This window comes from Stegostoma tigrinum, chromosome 4, assembly GCF_030684315.1.
Source record: "Stegostoma tigrinum isolate sSteTig4 chromosome 4, sSteTig4.hap1, whole genome shotgun sequence".
Taxonomy (NCBI): Eukaryota; Metazoa; Chordata; class Chondrichthyes; order Orectolobiformes; family Stegostomatidae; genus Stegostoma; species Stegostoma tigrinum.
The window spans coordinates 110,457,090-110,476,100 of record NC_081357.1 but is presented as its reverse complement, the minus strand read 5'-3'; the positions used below and the strand labels follow the sequence as shown (position 1 = coordinate 110,476,100).

The 19,011-nt window shown below is 42.4% G+C and overlaps 1 protein-coding gene across 2 annotated transcripts in view; it reads left to right on the top strand.

Moving 5' to 3' along the window:
* The first annotated feature begins 4,687 nt into the window (after nt 1-4,687).
* Nucleotides 4,688-19,011, top strand: part of LOC125452501 (peroxidasin homolog) — a 243,236-nt gene continuing 228,912 nt past the window's right edge. For both annotated transcript variants that reach the window (XM_048531013.2, XM_048531012.2), the window contains exon 1: nt 4,688-5,015. In XM_048531013.2, the coding sequence (XP_048386970.2) occupies nt 4,843-5,015 (173 nt within the window). In that variant the 5' untranslated portion in view covers nt 4,688-4,842. The remainder of the gene's footprint in view (nt 5,016-19,011) is intronic.

Genomic DNA, 19,011 nt, shown 5'->3' with positions numbered 1-19,011 from the left:
ATGATGGATCTGTCTGTTGTGTTTGTGGATTTTGGAAAGCAGCCTGTGGTTCTGGGTCACTAACAGGTAGGGAGCTGTGGAGGGGAGTAAAAATCCTGGAAACTACAGCTTGATGTTCAGGTGAGGTCATGATATGGCAAAGATAGGAGTAATTGCCTGGAGCTTGCCACTCAGTCTCTGCTAAGTAGATGTTGGCATGCCAAACAACAACATCACACTTACCAGCATGCTTGATAGCAAGGTCAGGGTTGGACCTGAAGGCGTGGAGCATGGTAAATTCGCAGGGACTCAGGTTAGCATGGATGACAGAGGTGGGGAAATCAAGGCAGCTGATGACTTGTCCTCGAGGAAGATGTCACATATGGCCAAAGTGCAGGGTCCACGTGGCGGGTTACAGTACCAGTTGGTTTTTTGATCCGTAATTCCTCTGCACCGTCCCTCCTCTGTTTGGAGATCCAGGAGGAGTGAAAGAATGACTTCCTGCCATCATAAAATGGTTTTATAGCGAATCCTAGGTCTTGCTGATGCACCTGGTGCACTGACAATCTGAGCTGGTCCTTTGCTCTGTGCCTTGAGTTGCCCTTTTGCTCTGCAGTTCTGTTCCTGACTTTCCATGCAACTTTGCAAAATTGTTAGCCCCCTTTCCTCTTTCGGTAAAGGTTTCCACTCCAATAGAAGACAGTTCTACATTGGCTAATCTTCCCTTCAGAGTCTGAGCCTTTTCCTGAAAGCCATTACATTTGGATTGTCAGGGACCTCACATCCGAGATCCCAGTCTGTCATGTGCTTAATATGTAAGCTAACATTTACTGTAAATCCATTCAAAGCCATGAAAATGCATTCAAATGAGCTTTTTAACATTCCTCATTTACTTTCCCACCACAGATATCATACAATCCAGAGTTTCTGGATTCGGGAGTCTGAGAAAATGCCTCCAGAATGACCTATGTTCTTCCCACCCTCGACCACACCCTGTTTCATTTTCCATTGGGTTCTACTAAATTCTGCCATTGAATGCCATCTGCCAAAGCTTTGTCCATTCATTTATATAAATCCATGTCCCTTTGCAAATTTGTGATCTCATCTACCCTACTAAGATCTAAATGAGTGCTATCAGCAACTTCAATACACAGATCTCTTCTCCTTCATTTGAGTCGTAGGTACAAATGTTGAAAATCTGAGGCCCCTATGCAGTTCCCTGGCACTAATCATATTTTTGCAATTGCAGCACATACCTACTAACTCTCTTCGTATTTTTGTTTGCTTGAAACCTGTTACTTTTAGCATAATTTGGTATTTTTAGTTACTTCTACTTTATTTTCTAAAGGCATTATGAACATTGCTACAACTTCCCAGTTGATGTAATACTGCTGTAGAATATTTACTTTATTAACATTTCAGCAATTTTAAACAGAGCCATATGCTTCACATTGGTCCCCAAGAGTGAATCATAATCATCCAGATATATTTTTCTTTGATTGCAACAAAACGTCTGACATTGCTATTGTATACAATAACTTTCCATTCAACCAACTATAAGCTAAACTGCAAAAGTTAGTTAAGCCACAAACATGTTTGTCTAATGAATTGCAAGTTATTATTGAAAAATATTTGTCCATTATTTTTCAGTGTTTTAGTTCAGTTTTCCCAAGAGTGTGCAAGTAGGAAATTATTTGCTAATTTCTTTAGTAACTAGATATGTGGATTGTAATGTTCATCTTTGCTACCCTGTTAAGGCAAGTGTACTTGCTTAGAGAATGTTCAAGTAATAATTTGTAAATGGCTGTTGGTCTAGTGTAATTATAATTGTACGTCTCTTGCCTTTACTTTATATCATCTTCAATGATGGGGGTTTTGATTTAGAGTTGATCTTTGTTAACATGGAGAGCTTATTGGTCATTACTTGTTGGCCAGTGAAACGTTCAGTTACCTCAAAAGTGTGGCATGTTGCACAGGATAATAAGTGAGCTTCTGTATTAATATTGATATTTAGAAGATTATGAGCATTGTGAATGTGAATACATGGTCCCTGTTATGGCTACATACTCAGCCCCTTACTGTATGCCTTATACACTCAAGACTGTGTGGTCAAATTCAGTTCTAACTCCATTTACAAATTTGCTGGTGACACCACCATAGTGGGTTGGAACTCAAGCAGTGACGAGAGAGTGCACATGAAAGCAATAGTTTAGTGGCATGGTCTGAAGACAACAATCTCTCCCTCAATGTCAGTTAAACAAAGGAACTGGTCATCAACCTCAAGAAACGAAGGGGAGGACACACCTCTGTCTGTATCAATAATGTTGAGGTGAAGATGGTTGACTCCTTCAAGCTTCAAGGACTGATGATCACCAGCAATCTGTCTCCGTCAATCCACGTCGACACTACAGTCAAGAAAGCACATCAATGTCTCTACTTCCTCAGAATGCTCAGAAAATTCAGCATGTCAACAATAACTCTTACCAATTTTTATAGATGCATCATAGAAAGCATCCTATCTGGATGCATCACAACTCAGTGCAGCAATTGCTCTGCTCAGTACCACAGGAAATTACAGAGAGTTGTGAATGCTGCCCACTCTGCCATGGAAACCGGTCTTCCTTTCATTAGCTCCATCTACATTTCCTGCTGCCTTGGGAAAGCAGCCAACATAATCAAAGACCCCTCCCATCCTGGGTTATACTCTCTTCCAACTTCTTCCATCAGGCAGAAGATACAACAGTTTGAAAACACATACCAACAGATTCAAGAACAGCTTCTTCCCAGCTGTTATCAAACTTATGAATGGGCCTCTCACATACTAAAGTTAATCTTTCATTGCACCTTGTCTGTAGCTGTAACAGTACATTTTACCTTGTGTTCCATTACCATGGTGTACTTATTAAGGTACAATTTGTCTGACTATATGCAAAACAATACTGTTCACTGTATCTCAGAATGTGACAATAATAAATCAAAACCAAATCACTGACTTTATGATTTCATGGATGGAGAAATATAACGTATCACACTAAAGATTAACTTTTAATCCTTCATGGATCAACTTCAAATTCACTCTGTCCATTTAAGTCTCTTGAGACCTTATTCTGCCTTTCTTCCTAAGGTGCACTTTTTTCTTCCAACAAGTTTTATTGTCCTATCTATTATCACTGCATTGCAGGGTATTAAAAAACCTGCACAAATCTGCTCTGCTTCCAAAGTTTCCTGTTTTGTGCACTCATCAACATTTCTCTCTCTAACCCCATCAATAAAACAAATATGAGTTTATCTCCCTGTTGTGTATAAAACTGCTAGACGTTTCTCTAGATCATTTGGCTAAACTTCACATTTAATTTATTGGCTGTAAAATGTTTGGGTGCATATTCTGATGCTATATAAATGCAATTCGGTTTGTTTTAATTCTCCTGACTTCCACTTTTATGTCTGTTTTTATTTCTGTGAATGCTTTGAAAGATCTTGGTGCTTTCGTATCAAATGTTGTATTCTCAGTCACTGGCCAGTTACCAGTTCCTGTTATTGCGCTTCACTGCTGTAATAATGAGGCAGAATCACAGCATCGCTATCTCCTATCATCTCCTGTCAACTTTCAAAAACCTCATTTGAACAATGTTTTGGAGCTGCTCTCCAAATTAAATCCTTCCTCCAAATTCCAGGTCAAAACATCTCAGTGAGTGCCTTACATACAAGTTATAAGACACAAACAGCTAATTAACTCAAAGTGAGGTAACACGGTGTGAAGCTGGATGAACACAGCAGGTCAAGCAGCATCAGAGAAGCAGGAAAGTTGACGTTTCGGGTTGATAACCTTCTTCAGAAAAAAAACTTAAACTGTTCATATTGCACAGAGCTCCAAAGAAACCCCAGCAAAGATTTCTATCTCCTCACTACTACATTTCAACTTTTACGGGAGCTACTTCTTCATATAGAACACGGTATTAAATTCGCTTTTATGATATCTTCACTAGTTGATGAATGCTTTTTCAGCTTCTGCCTGTAAGTCTCTCTCTTTCAGCTTTCTTTTACTCAATGTATAATTCGTACTTTTGAAACTAAATTGTACGGCTTAGTACCGCCTAAATATTTGACCGTTTCTATATCTCTTGCACCATTCATTGGTCTGAACAGAGGTATTGAATCAGTCCATACATCGCTGTCCTCCTACTAAAATCCCCTTGAGTCCTATTCTCTGCTCTATCTGTACAGTTCAGTCTGCCATCCTCGCCCACACCCACACCATGCCCTCCCAAGTCTTGGACATAGGCTATCCGATGGTCCCATCTCTACTATAGCCACTGCATGTCCCTCCCTGATCTGACCACCCGACAAACCTCTCAAAAAGAAACTGGTGCACTTAGAATCGCGAAACAAAACTTTTGGGCTTTCAGTTTCTCAATGACAGGGCAAGGAAACAAAAAAAAACAGTGCATTTCCAAGAACTCCGCAGTAAAGGTTGAGAACTTGCAAGTTTTATTTTTTCGAAGAGAAGTTAGACAAACGGAGAGAGGGGAAAGCATACAAGCCTTGATGCGCTTTAACCTCTCAGGAATGGAGGTCCCCTCTGCAGCAGAAATGTTGCAAAAACCCTGACAGACAACCCAACGTGCTGGCAATTCCCCGCATCTCCGATTGGGTATTCGGTGGGCGGGCTGTTACCTCCGGCGAGGAGGCTCGCCGGCCTTGGCTGTCAATCGGGTGACATCACAATGCCCGGGGGTGCCGGGTTCGGTTGAGTGGTCGCGGCTGCTGTTTGTTCCGCTGAGTCTCAGCTACCGACTCTCCTGTTTCTGCCGCTGCACCCACTGCAAAAGCGAGCGTTCACCCAGAGGCTGAGCGGCTGCTGCGATGCGCTGGAAACTCCGCTGTCTTTTCCTGGCAGTAGCATGGCTCTTCGTGGCCGCCTTTCCAACGCGCAGCGCTGCTTGCCCGAGCCGGTGCCTTTGTTTCCGCACTACGGTGAGGTGCATGCATCTCACGCTGGAGCACATACCTGCTGTCTCCCCGCAGACGACTATCTTGTAAGTATGTCTTAAACACACCCATAAACACGGGCTTGCAGGCTCGGCGCTGACCGACTTTGCAGCCGTCGCCTTGAGAGAGCAGACGCAGCAGCAAATCCGAGCCACTCTGCTCGATTGATGCTTGCTGTTGAGGGGTCGGTGTGCAAACATTGTGTATGTTTGCTCATTCAACGCTGAAGTTAGTTTGAAAACATTTCTCCGAGATTGTAGACTTTTTTCTGTCCCTCTTGCATCTGTGGATTGTCTTTCTGATTTTGCAGAGGTCGGTGCATTCTGTAGATTGGGAGGTTTCTGTCTTTCGCTCTAACCGGAGCCGTGCACCTAACTGTCAGTACTTAAAGCGTTTAACAGATTTTAGTTTGCGAGGAAGCTGGTGGAATGCAAACTGTTGCCGAAGAGCTGCTGATAAATGGGATGTGCTAAAACCGAGCCAGACGTATTGTTGAGTGGAAAATATAGGCACGGCACATCTGGATGACTGGGGAGCTATTTGAGGTGGTATCCTATGATCTGAAGCCACATTTTAAATCAGGAGGCAAACAAAAGGGAAAACCTTGCATGTGACTATTTAGATTTCGCTGCAAATACAAAATCTCGTCCATGGCCGCCTGCCAGAGGTCGCTTGGAGTTAATCACTTCTCTCTATTCACTCCGAATCGACCTATTGACCAAGTGAACCCGCTTTCTGTTTGGTGAAAACAAAAGTAATGTTTTGTGCCTGACCTGGAAACTGCGGGCAACTGGATTGAAATCAGTCAAACACATAGGTGGCAGCTTTTCAAAAATCCTGAATAAACGATTACTTGGAAGAAAGAAAGAGAAGTTATATTTAATGGCAAGTGCTTCCAAAAAGCAGCGGATTGTGTATTTTTTTGAATTGTCGCTGAGTTGTGGCTCACTTTTGGGAGTGGGGGAGAAATTGGAAGGCGTAATGGAAACGTTACTGGTTCAGGAAGCACTTTTTTTTGCATCGAAGTGCTGTTGCACATTTCCAGAATGACTGGACTTCATTCCCACAATGGAATACACATACTCGTATCGAATGTTCGACGAGAGGGGGCAGGGATAACTCCTGTTTGCCTACAGCTTAAACACGGGCAGCCTGTTAGCAGGATGCCTTGTTAAGTTTTGTGTGTAGATCAAGCCATGCCTTAAATTCGATATATATAATTTTGCCTTTTTTTTTACTGGCCTGGGAGGGAAGTGTTTCCACTCTGTAACTGCTCTTAACCCCCTGCCCTCTTGGGAACTCTAGAATTTATTTCACCAAATATACATTGATGGGATTGATAGTATCAGAGATAATGGGAACTGCAGATGCTGGAGAATTCCAAGATAATAAAATGTGAGGCTGGATGAACACAGCAGGCCAAGCAGCATCTCAGGAGCACTGCTGTGTTCATCCAGCCTCACATTTTATTATATTGATGGGATTGATGCTGTCTTTCTGGCGAGGGCAAAAGGTTAATAATATGTTGGTGACCGAGTTTGAGGTAGTTTATGAGTCATGTTTTCATCACTTATTAAAAAGAGGGATTAAATGAGATTTTTTTTTAAAAAATGCCCCTTATTGACCAAAAAAAATCTTTTTTGGGATTCAATAGGAGACACATTTGACATGCTCATGCTTCATTCATCTTTAGTATCTTCCTTCAGCTGAGTTGACCATATACTTTGTTCCATTATTATGTGATTGGACATTGTTTTAGATTTTCAGGGAGTTGGTGGTCTAATGGCAGAGTTACTGGACAAGTAATACATAATACTAGGCTAATTTTCTAAGCAGATGGATTTAATACCAAAATAGTGGGATTTAATACCACCATGCCAGATGATGAAATTTGAATTAATTAAAAATAATCTAGAATTAAAAAAGATCTAACCTAACGGCAGCTGTGTGACAGCTGTTAAGAAAACCTGTCTGGTTCACTAATGTATTTTTGGGAAAAAGATCCACCATCCTTACCTGGTCTGGCCAACATGTGACTCCAGACCCACAGCAACGTGGTTGATTCTTAACTGGGCAATAAATATTGGCCTTGCCAGTGATGCCATGTGCAAATAAAATAAACTATTTTTTATCCATTGATATCAAACACCATAAAGACCAGCTTTATTTGTCAATTTGTATATGTTGACTTTAATTTCCTGACCATGAAGGATTCTCTTGTCTTGAACATTGAATCAGAATGTAGTCAAGGTCTCCTCACTGGGAAGGAGCTAAACCTTTCACTACCAGCACCTTTAGGTATATTTAATGTGTGATCAGATGAAAATGATGTGCAGGAAAGGCCGACTGTCCACTAGCCTTTTGCACAATCATGCTGACAGGAGAATCATGATCAGATATTTCCTGCCTCCACGAGTATTTGGAAAGAGAAAAAAAGTCAGTAAGAAAATCGAGGCTGAAAGGTTGTGGAGGGAGGTGTGCATTGGAGAGGGAGGTGTGGAGTATTTCTCTCCTGTCCCACATTCTCTCCGTGTCTGCGTGCGTTTTCTCTGGGTTTTCCGGCTTCCCCCCCACAGTCCAAAGACATGCAGGCTAGGTGGATTGACCATGCTAAATTGCCCAAAGTGTTCAGCGGGTGTGTGGGTTATAGGGGGAATGGGTCTGGGTGGGATGCTCCAAGAGGTAGTGTGGACTTGTTGGGCAGGAGGGCCTGTTTCCACACTGTAGGGAATCTAATCTAATCCCCTTGGGCAAACAAAAACAACCAGATGACCACATTGACTTGACTTGCATTGACTTTGTGATCAATTAATTGCCTTTTTAGTAAAAATCACCACAATCTTTGTTCAAAACAAATGCGTTTTGAAGATCTTTAGAGATGCACTCTAAAAAAGTGGCCATGTATTGCAAAGGTTCAACATTCTCTTTGAAAGGGAGAATCATAGTATCAAATGCCCCAAGAATTTGCCAAGTGAGATTGGACAGAGTGGAAATGGGGAGCAGAGCTGGGGGTGGCTGTGAGATGACGAGGGGTAGATGAATTGTGGTGCAGCTGTAGAGCTAGACTTTCAAATGTCAAGTGAATGTAGCAGCTCATCACTGAACTTTCTAGACTTTTTGATGGCAAATGAATACCAAACAAGATTTTTTGTGGCGTAATTTTAATTAAATCTACCATTGAATGAAAATTTTGCATTTTACAGCTAACACAATGAAAATGATCTTGATTCATTGAAGCAATGTAAAATATACATGCACAACATTTCTTTGTCCTAACATCAAGGTAGACCTGGACTAAGTAATATATCCCCTGACTGGGCATTAACAGTGGAAGGATTTGGTATAAAGTCGGTCATCAACACCTTTGTTTTCCATGGAAATAAAATAAAGAACTGGGGACGCTGACAACCTGAAACAGAAGCAGAAATTGCTGCAGAAACTCAGCAGGTCTCACAGCATCTGTGGAGAGAAAGCAAAGCCAATATTTCGAGCTCAGTGACCCTTCTTGGAAATATGGACCTTGCTTTTTCTTCACAGCTGCTGCTAGGCCTGCTGAGTTTCTGCAGCAATTTCTGTTTTTGTTCCGTTTTCCATGGTGTGCCTTGGTCTTGCCCATCTTCTTGGAAGTTTGGTACAGAGCTGGTTTTGCATTGAAATAATTACATTATCATTTTACATTCCAAGTTTTTGCACTGGCCATTCAGAAATGTATTCTGAAAAGAGTGATGGGTATTTTTTGCTGTGACAATGTAATCCTGATATCTTCTGCTCTGCCAGTAATGCTGCATTAAATTGCGACCCTGAGTTGGTATAAAATATCCTGAGTATTTGTGTGTGTGTGTGTGTTTTTGGGAGGTGGAATGTGTGAGGGGAGTACTAATTTGATCAAAACCAGAAGTTTTTGGAAAAGCTCAGCAGGTCAGAGAAAAGGTCTCCGGACCTGAAACATTAACTCTGATTTTTCTTTACAGATGCTGCCAGATCTGCTGAGCTTTTCCAGCAACTTTTGTATTTTGTTCCTGATTTACAGCATCTGCAGTTCTTTCTGTTTCTACAAATTTGATACTTTGATATTGCTGCCACAAATATTTTTTGATAGATACACTCTTAAGTGCACTGGTGTGAAAACTGTTGTGGTAGAACCACACATTGAATATGTAAGATTCCTAATTTTACAAGGTTATAAAACGTGATGTGCTGTTGCATGTTTTTGATGTGGAGTAATTTGGAGCAGTGCCAGCTTAGATTCAAACAGCATTTACAGCCAAACAGGGGAAATAAAATCAGATATGTGTTGGAGCTACTTTTATAGCTAGAATGCTGGAAATACCATGAATGCTATTTTTTTTAAGCAGAATGTTGTAAGCAAAAGTTGACTTAATTTGGTACACAGAAATTCACATTATTTCTGTCACTCTATAAATCAAGAATATTTAGTGTGATTACTGTTTTCATACAGAGTGTTCTGTTGGCTTTCACATAAAGATTGCTGAAGCATTATTGACATTTGGAGAGTATGTTTTCAGTGAGTTGAATTTGTCTTCAATTTTGTACAAATGTGTACATTGAAACTGACGATTGCACACTGCTGTTTATACACTTAAAATCTCCTTGCTTTTACTTGTTTCATACTGTCAAAGAGGATTTTGTGTGATGTCAGTTTATGTAAATGAGTCACAGACAACACTAAAGTTTAAGTTCAATTATAATAGCTCAGATCATTGTAGATAAATTGTGGCATATTGACAACATAAGCAGTTATTTTCACACAAATTGGCCTGCAAATTCAGGAAAAGGAAAAAGTAGCTTCAGTTGCAAATTTTTGAACTCACTTGTGATTCTCCTGTTTACTTGGTGTAGACAACACATTGCATTTGGCTTCACTGCTATTTTTGAGGTCTTGTTGAAATTACAAATTAATTCTCCATTAAGCTCGTTGCAGATAGTTTACCCACATCTTGACAGCATAAGTGCGTACATTTTCGTCAATGTGAATTGTCAGTGCAAGATGATCCAATTTTCTCCTTCCCGATTTTCTGAGGAATGGCACCCACACTCAGATTAACACTGCGCTCTTTCTTTTTATGTTAAGAATGAGCACCTCATTTCTAACAGGAGATTTCTTGATTCTTGTTGCTCCAGAGATGTGGAGTGTCCTTTAACTCTGTCGGCTCCCTTGTAGTGCAGGGTAGTCAAGCCATGCCCCTCTTTCACAGCAGTTAGGGCTGTTTTCTGTGATTTTACACAGGGAGCCACTTGTGACAGAAGTCAGGTAAATGATGGAGTGTTTAGAGGTGGGTGGAGGTTATTGGGTTCAGGTGTTCAGCGGATGTTGAGAAAGCAGCGGAGGGCACAGTGCTTGATGCCGGGGCAGTGGATGTTGTGTCATGGATCGCTGAAAAGTAGCAGGAGAGTCACGTCTCGAGGGCTGTGGATTAGTGTCGGTGTCTCAGCAGGGAGAGAGGGGTGCTGAGACAGATTCTGTATGTTGTAAGCTGCCTTCCCTCAAAATTTATTTTGCTGCATGGACCCCTGAAGTTGGCTGGCGGGTGGGAATGGAAGTCAGTGTGCAGCACACCAGTCTGCAGGTGTGGACCCTCCGTGTGTGTGTGTGTGTGTGTGTGTGTGTGTGTGTGTGTGTGTGTGTGTGTGTGTGTGTGTGTGTGTGTGTGTGTGTGTGTGTGAGAGTGGGGTAGCGCAGTTGGGGGATCATGGTAATTGGTGTTGTGGCCTGTTTGTGCCGGGTTTGTGACATGAAGTTACTAAATCATCTCACCTTTCCCGTCTAATTATTAACTGAAGCATAACCCTGTCAATTCTGAGATTTTAAATGGATACATTTGAAAGGTTCCAGGTGTAGGGGAACTGACTACCAAAATCTTATTTTCCTCGGGTGTGCTAAATCAGAGATTCCTAGGATCTCGATGGACAACTCACATCCATGTTGCAGAAATGTCTCTCTGGCCATAGGAAAATATGAACCTGTATTACTAACCTAATTCAGGACATGACCATCACTGCAGTTGATGTTTTTTTGAAGTACATCATTTTGAGGGAAAATCAAAATTTGATGATTGCCAAACAGAAATCTGCAGACCGCACTGAATCTTTCAATCTTGAAACTTCAGAATGCCTAATGTGTTCGCTGACACCACTATGCTGAACAAAAGTATGTGCCTTGCATTTATATGGCATATTTTTCAACTACAGGATATAGTTATTTGTAGTACACTTGTCTGGCTTCTCACAAGAGGAAACAATTTCTCTTTATTCACTTGATCAAAACCTTTCAGAATATGAAAGCTATGTATCGGCTCGGCTTCCTTTTTTCAAGGGAAAAGGGTCCCAACCTATCAATCGTCTTGTGATGTAAATAAACATGTATTGTGCTTTTTAAACTTCCTTGCACCTTGCCAGTGTCTGCACCTCCATTTTGTAACTCAATGACAAGAACTGCATTAAGAGTAAAGTAACCAGAGTTTGTTACTGATTTAGCACAGTTTCCCTACTTTTCCGTTCTCTCCCTAGAGAAATAAATCCTGGTGATTTGTTAGCTTGTCTTTATGGCCTTCCTAGTGGGGGGTGCGATTTTTAGTTATTGATTTAATTATGCTCTGTTCAGTTTGATCCTCTTACCGATTTTAATCTGCACCGCCCCACGTAATATGTCACCTCTCCTTCCTACCAAAATGTCTTCCTTCGTGTAAATCAGTATTAAACTTGACAATTACTTGCAATTTTATCAAGTTTGTTAACATCCTGTAATTTTTTACAATCCCCCTGACTTTTGACTATTCTCCATGGGTACTAATTTGGTAAAATCTGAAAAATTTGAAATTTCATTTTGGATTCCAAAGCTCGAATCACGAATGTAATTTTTTTGAATAATCGTGGTTCTAACACAGATCCCTTTGGAACATGACATCCCGTCTTCAGTCACTCTTTGCACAGATGTTCTGATCTCTGCCTGGAAGCTAGTTCATAATCCATTTTCTGATTTGTCTTTTGACTTCATGTTTTGTGACCTGTTTCATTGTCCATTATGGGATGAATTATTGAAGGCCTTTGAAAAACCCACATAAGTAATGTCTTGTGCATTGTCGTTGTCCACTCTCTTCAAAAACTTCAATCAAGTTGGTCAGGCTAGATTTCCCCTTTTGAAATCCATGCTACTTTTTTCCTAGATATTCTTTTATTCTTTCCTTTGTAGGGATATCTGTTATTTTCCCTACCATTTGATGTTAATTAACATTAACTTATCTTGTCTTTAATTGTTGTGCCTGAAACAATGGGCGCATTGTAACTAACTCTATAAAGGTTATCGAGTGATACACCATGCAGTTCAAATTACTTATTAGCTTGGTGACTGAAAATGGTAACTAGACTGGTGCTGGGGCTGAAACCATACCGGAATGGTTTGTGAACTATTGATGAAGATCTTCTTTTAATCCCATCCATGAATTTGTAATTCAGAAATCTGGTGGAACGATATTCATTTCATATTAGTTATGGCACAAGGTCATTTAGAGGGAAGATAGTGTTCATTTTGTGGTGAAATATTTATTTAGTTTGATTTAATTTCTGAAGAGTGTTTGGCCTTTGTTCCATCACCTATTGATGCTTTCAAAATGTTGTGGAACTGAAAGAATTTCTGTGGATGATTACTGCAGTTTAGCTACTGTGATTTGAAGCCAGTTAACTTAAACATTGAAAGGGTTTGATTCAAACTGGTGTGACCAGGTGAACATGACTGCCTGAGGCAGTATTTGATATGTTAGATTTAGAAGCAGGATACAAAACAAAAAGGAGAAAGCCCCAGCCTCAAACAATAGGAAATAACTCTTCTGTGGAATTTGCCTCAGTTTGATTTTCCTTTCTTTGTGCTGTTGTTGGAATGCAAAGCCAGAAATCCCTAAAGCTCTGTAAATTCCTGCAGATGTCTGCAGTGTTTTTCAGTGACAGTGGATGCAAAAGTAGGGCTTTTTTTTTGTTTGTTTCCCGAGTGTTGTAGGATATAACGTTCTCTTCTCCCACTTCCAAAATGCAACTTAGATAACAAGATGTGGAGCTGGGGGAACACAGCAGGCCAAGCAGCATCTTAGGAGCAGGAAAGCTGACGTTTCAGGCCTCTCCAGAAATGCAACCTGTCTGCTTTTGGACAGCTCACATTATGAAATGAAAGTATAAGACCATAAGTCATAGCAGCAGACATTAGGCCATTTAGCCCATCAAGTCTGTCCCGCTTTCAAATCATGGCTGATAAGCTTCTCAACCCCATTCTCCTGCTTTCTCCCCATAACCCTTGATCCCCCTGACAATCAAGAACCTATCTATCTCTGTCTTAAATATACTCAATGACCTGGCCTCCACAGATTTCTCAGGCAGTGAGTTCCATCGATTTACAGCTCTCTGGCTGAAGAATTTTCTACTTATCTCAATTCTGAAGGGTCTTTCCTTTATTCTATGGCTGTGTCCTCAGTCCTAGTCTCTCCTACTGATCCATACATCTTCCCAACATCCACTCTGCCCGGGCCATACAGTGTTCTGTAAGTTTCAATTAGATCCCCCCTCATCCTTCTAAACTCCATTGTGTATAGAACCAGAGTCTTCAAACATGCCTCATATGTTAAACATTTCATTCCTGGGACCCTTCTTATGAACCTCCTCTGAACCCCCTCCAGGGCCAGCACATCCTTCCTGAGATATGAGGCCCAAAACTGTACACAAACATCCAAGTGTGGCCTGACCAGAACCTTACACATCTTCAGAAGTACATCCCTGTTTTTACATTCAAGCCCTCTCAAAATAAGTGCCAGCATTTTATTTGCCTTCCTGACTAGTGACTCAACCTGCAAGCTTATCTTGAGAGAATCCTGGACAAGTACGCCCAAGTCTCTTTGCACTTAAGATTTCTGAATTTTCTCCCCTTTTAGAAGATAGTCCATTCTTCTATTCTTCTTACCAAATTGCATGACCTTACACTTTCCCATGTTGTACTCCATCTGCCACTTCCTTGCCACTCTCCCAACCTGTCCAAATTCTTCTGCAGCTTCCCTGCCTCCTCAATACTACCTGCCCCTCTAACTATCTTGGGATCATCTTTAAACTTCGCCAGAATGCCCTCAGTTCCTTCATCTAGATTCTTAATGTATAAAGTGAAAAGTGACCCTTGTGGAACTCTACTTGTCACCAGCTGCCATCCTGAGAAAGACCCTTTTATATCCATGGTCTGTCTTTTGCCAGACTGCCAATCTTCTATCCATGCTAGCACCTTGCCTCTAACACTGTGAGCCCTTATCTTACTGAGCAGCTTCCTGTGAGGCACCCTGTCAAAGGCCTTCTTGAAGCCAACATCCATTGGCTCTCCTTGATCTAACCAGCTTGTTACATCTGTCAGAATTCTTTGAGGATTTGTCAGGCATGACCTCCCCTTGATGAAGGCATGCTGACTCTGCCCTATTTTACCATGCACTTCCAAGTATTCAGAAATCTCATCCTTCACAATGGATTCTAAAATCTTACCCACGATCAAGGTTAGACTAATCGCCCTGTAATTTTCCATCTTTTGCCTTACTCCATTTTTAAACAGGGGTGTCATGTTAGATATCTTCCAGTCCTCTGGGACTCTCCCGGACTCTAGCGATTCCTGAAAGATCGCCACTAATGCCTCCACTATCTCTTCAGCTATCTCCTTGAGAACGCTGGGGTGTAGTCCATCTGGTCCAGGCAATTTATCCACCTTCAGGCCATTCAGTTTTTCTAGCACCTTCTCCTTGGTTTTGGCCACCATATTCATCTTTGTCCCTTGTCTGCCTTGAATTTTTTTGGATATTACTCGTGTCTTCCACTGTGAAGACTGACGCAAAGTAATTATTCAGTACCTTAGCCATTTCCTTGATCACCAATGCTATCTCTCCAGCATCATTTTCCAGCAGTCTAATATCCACTTTTGCCTCTCATTTACCCTTTATATATTCAAAGAAACTTGCAATCTTCATTTATATTGCTAGCTATCTTATGTTCATATTTAATCTTCTCCCTCCTATTTCGTTTTTTGTTGCCCTCTGTTGGTTTTAGCAAGCTTTCCAATCCACTGACTTCCCACTGCTCTTTGCCACATTCTGCATGTTTTTCTTTTGCTTTTATGCTATCCCTGAATTCCCTTATCAGCCATGTTTGCCTCAACCTTCCTGTACCATGCTTCTTTTTCCGAGGGATGAATTTTTGCTGTGTCTCCTGAATTACTCCTGGAAACTGCCACCATTACTGTTCTGCTATCTTTCCTGCTCGGCTCCTCTCCCAGTCAGTTCTCCTCCAGCTCCTCCCTCACACCACTGCAGTTGCCTTTATTCAGTTGTAGTACCATTACGACTGATTCTATCTTCTCCCTCTCAAACTTTAGAGTAAATTCAATCACATTGTAGTCGCTGACTTCTACGGGTTCCCTCACCTTAAGCTCCCTTATCAAGTCTGCCTCACTGCACAACACTAAATCCAGTATTGCCTGTTCCTTCATGGGTTCCACCACAAGCTGCTCCAAGAAGCCATCTCATAAGGCTTTCCACAAATTCCTTGTCTTGCAGTCCACTACCAACCTGATTTTCCCAGTCCGCCTGCATATTAAGATCCCCCATGATCACCATAACTTTGCCTTTCTTACACACCTTTTCTATCTCCTGGTGTATCATGCACCCCCGCTCCTGACCACTGTTTGGAGGCCTGTACATAACTCCAACTATGGTGTTTGTACCTTTGCTCTTCCTTAATTCTACTCACACAGGTTCTACACCATCTGACCCTACCTCATTTCTTACTATTGATTTAATTTCATTTCTTACAAATGAGGCCACCCCACCCACTCAGCCCACCTGCCTATCTTTTCGATAGGATGTATATCCTTGGATATTCAGCTCCCAATCCTGATCCCCTTGCAGCCACATCTCCGTGATGCCCACCACACCATACTTGCCAATTTTGACCAGCGCCACAAGCTCATTTACCTTATTCCTTATACAGATATAACACCTTCAGGTCTGTGTTAACTGTCCCCCTTCTCATTGTCACTCATTTATCCAGTGTGCTTGAAGTTTGATTTGCAACCCTTTCCAGATACAGTCCAATTTGTGCTGGAGACTTTAATAACCTCTTTTGAGTTCTCCTCTCCCATCATTTTTTTCACATTTTTCCACACATGAAATTTACCCCTACAAATGTTAGCTTGTTGCTTTGTTTGCCACTGGGGTAAATTTTACTCTTCCCTTCCCCCCTATTTTTTCGTTTAAAGTCCTTTTGACCAGCCTACTTACCCTTTTCACTGGAATATTGGTCCCAGCTTGGTTCAGCTTGGAGACCATCCCAGCATACAGATCCCTCTTGTTCCAATACTGATACTGTGTCTCATGAAAAGGAACCCCTCGTTCCCACTCCAGTCTTTTAGCTATTTGTTTACTTCCCTTATTGTCATTTCCCTGTGCCAGTTAGCACATAGCTCAGGCAGTATTCAGAGATGAAAACCCTTGAGGACCTGCTCTTTAATTTGGTTCCTAGCTCCTGATAACCCCTGAAAAGGCCCTCTTTCATCGTCTTGCTTATGTTGTTTGTTCCGACATGGACCACAACAACTGGGTCATCCTCCTCCCGCTCCAGTATTCTTTCAGACCAGTCAGAGATATCCTTTACCCCAGCACTGGGCAGGCAACACACCAGCAAGACTCTCGATCCTGCTTACAAAAGATACTATCTATTCCCCTAATTATACCCCTACAACTACCACTTGTCTTTTTGTTCCCCCTCTTGAATGGCCCCCCCGTGCCACGGTGCAGTGGTCAGTTGGTTCATCCTCCCTTCAACCCTTTTCCTCATCCACATAGGAAGAAATTACCTCGTACCTGTTGGAGAAGGTCAGGAGCTAAGTCTCCTCTGCCCTGACTGCAGGATCCCTCTACCTGCCTTGCTTACACTCGCACCCTACTGTCCCTGGCCCTTGACCAAATTTGAAGTACTTAATTTACCAGGGTGTGACTGCCTCCTGAAACACAGTGTCCAGGTACTTCTATCCCTCCCGGATGTGCCACAGCATCTGAAACAACTCTGAGCCCAAGTTCCTCGAGCAACCAACACTTGCTGCAGGTGTGGTCACCGCAGTTCACCATGGGACCGACCAACTCCCACACAGTACAGCTACAGCACATCATCTGTCCAGCCATTCCTATTTAGGTAATTACTTCATTAATTTAGATAATTTTTTATAACAAGTCAATTAAATGTATTGGTACTTCTTTGCTGTGCCCTTTTTCAGATCTAGTGCAGATTTCCTACCAACCAATCAGGTCACAGGTTGCCTGCGATGTCCACTCCAGGTTTTTTGCAGCTACAGCGCCCCGAACTTGCTGCTCCATCCTCTGATGGCTCCCTGCTGACTAGGCCGCAATCCCCGAGCTCCAGTAGGTTTACTCTCACTCTGTGCTGCTGCTCCATCCTCTGATGGCTCCCTGCTGACTAGGCCGCAATCCCCGAGCTCCAAAAGGTTTATACTCACTCTGTGCTGCTGCTCCATCCTCTGATGGCTCCCTGCCGACTAGGCCGCAATCCCCGAGCTCCAGTAGGTTTATACTCACTCTGTGCTGGTGCCCCATCCTCCGACAGCTTCCTGCTGACTAGGCCGCAATCCCTGAGCTCCAGTAGGTTTATACTCACTCTGTGCTGCTGCTCCCTCCTCTGATGGCTCCCTGCCGACTAGGCCGCAATCCCCGAGCTCCACTAGGTTTATACTCACTCTGTGCTGCTGCCCCATCCTCCGACAGCTTCCCGCTGACTAGGCTGCAATCCCCGAGCCCCAGCAGGTTTACACTCACTCTGTGCTGCTGCTTCATCCTCCAACAGCTTCCCTCTGACTAGGCTGCAATTCCCGAGCTCCAGCAGGTTTACACTCACTCTGAGCTGCTGCAGTGTCCTCCAATAGCTTTCCACCGACTAGGCCGTGACATGTAAAGTTCCATATTGTTAGTAGGAATGACTGGCCTCTGCAAATTTGTTCACTTATTATCATGAAGCAGCGAGTGAGAAGTTGTCTAGGAAATGAAGTTGATACGAGCAAATTCACCCATTTCATTAAAAAATTGCCGCCGAAGTGTTTGTTCCTGAGTTTGAAGACCTCGACAGTTGCATGTGACGTATTCAACTGTTCCTGATTACAGCTACTTTTATGAATCGCTAGTTGTCAGTCATCTAAAGTGCTTAACTAGTTAAAAACAAGTAGATGATTGAGTAGCTCCATTGTACAGACCAATCGTTGCCAGCAGTCCTTTGTTTACAGAATAATTCTTCCTGGTGAATGCTTGAAGCTTGAGTGACATGTACGTGGGTTGACAAATGGCTTCCGTGCTCCATCTTAGCCTGGCTGTCCCTCAACAGAAGTACATGTGGCTGGTCAATAGAAGTGGTGGAAGTTTGCCACCTCAAGGAGCTGTCCTGTATTTCCATGTCTATTGCTGTTTTATCTCAGTGGCTTCTCATATTGGTTTGAAGGGTTTTGTCTCCTTTTTTTGTGATGCTTTCATTTTCATTGCATTTGAGCATCTACTCCTCAAGTCACAGGGTCATACAGCCAGAGAGCTCTACAGCACGGAAATAGAAGCTTTGGTCCAAATCGCCCATGCTGACCAGATATCCTAAATTAGTCTGGTTTCGTTTGCCAGCATGTGGCCCATATCCCTCCAAACCCTCCCTCTTCATATACCCATCCAGGTGCTTTTTAAATGTTGTAATAATACCACCCTCCAGCACTTCCTCTGGCAGCTCATTCCATCCACTCACCTCCCTCTACCTGAAAAATTGTTCCTTAGTTCCCTTTTATATCTTTTCTCTCTCACCTTAAGCCTATGTCCTCTAGTTTTGGAAACCCCCCCACCTCCTCCTCCTCCTCCTCCTCCTCTCCCTCCCCCCCCCCCCCCCCCCCACCCAGAGAAAAGACCTTGACTATTTATCCTATCTGTGGCACTCATGGTTTTATAAATCTCCACTAGGTCACCCCTCAGCCTCTGA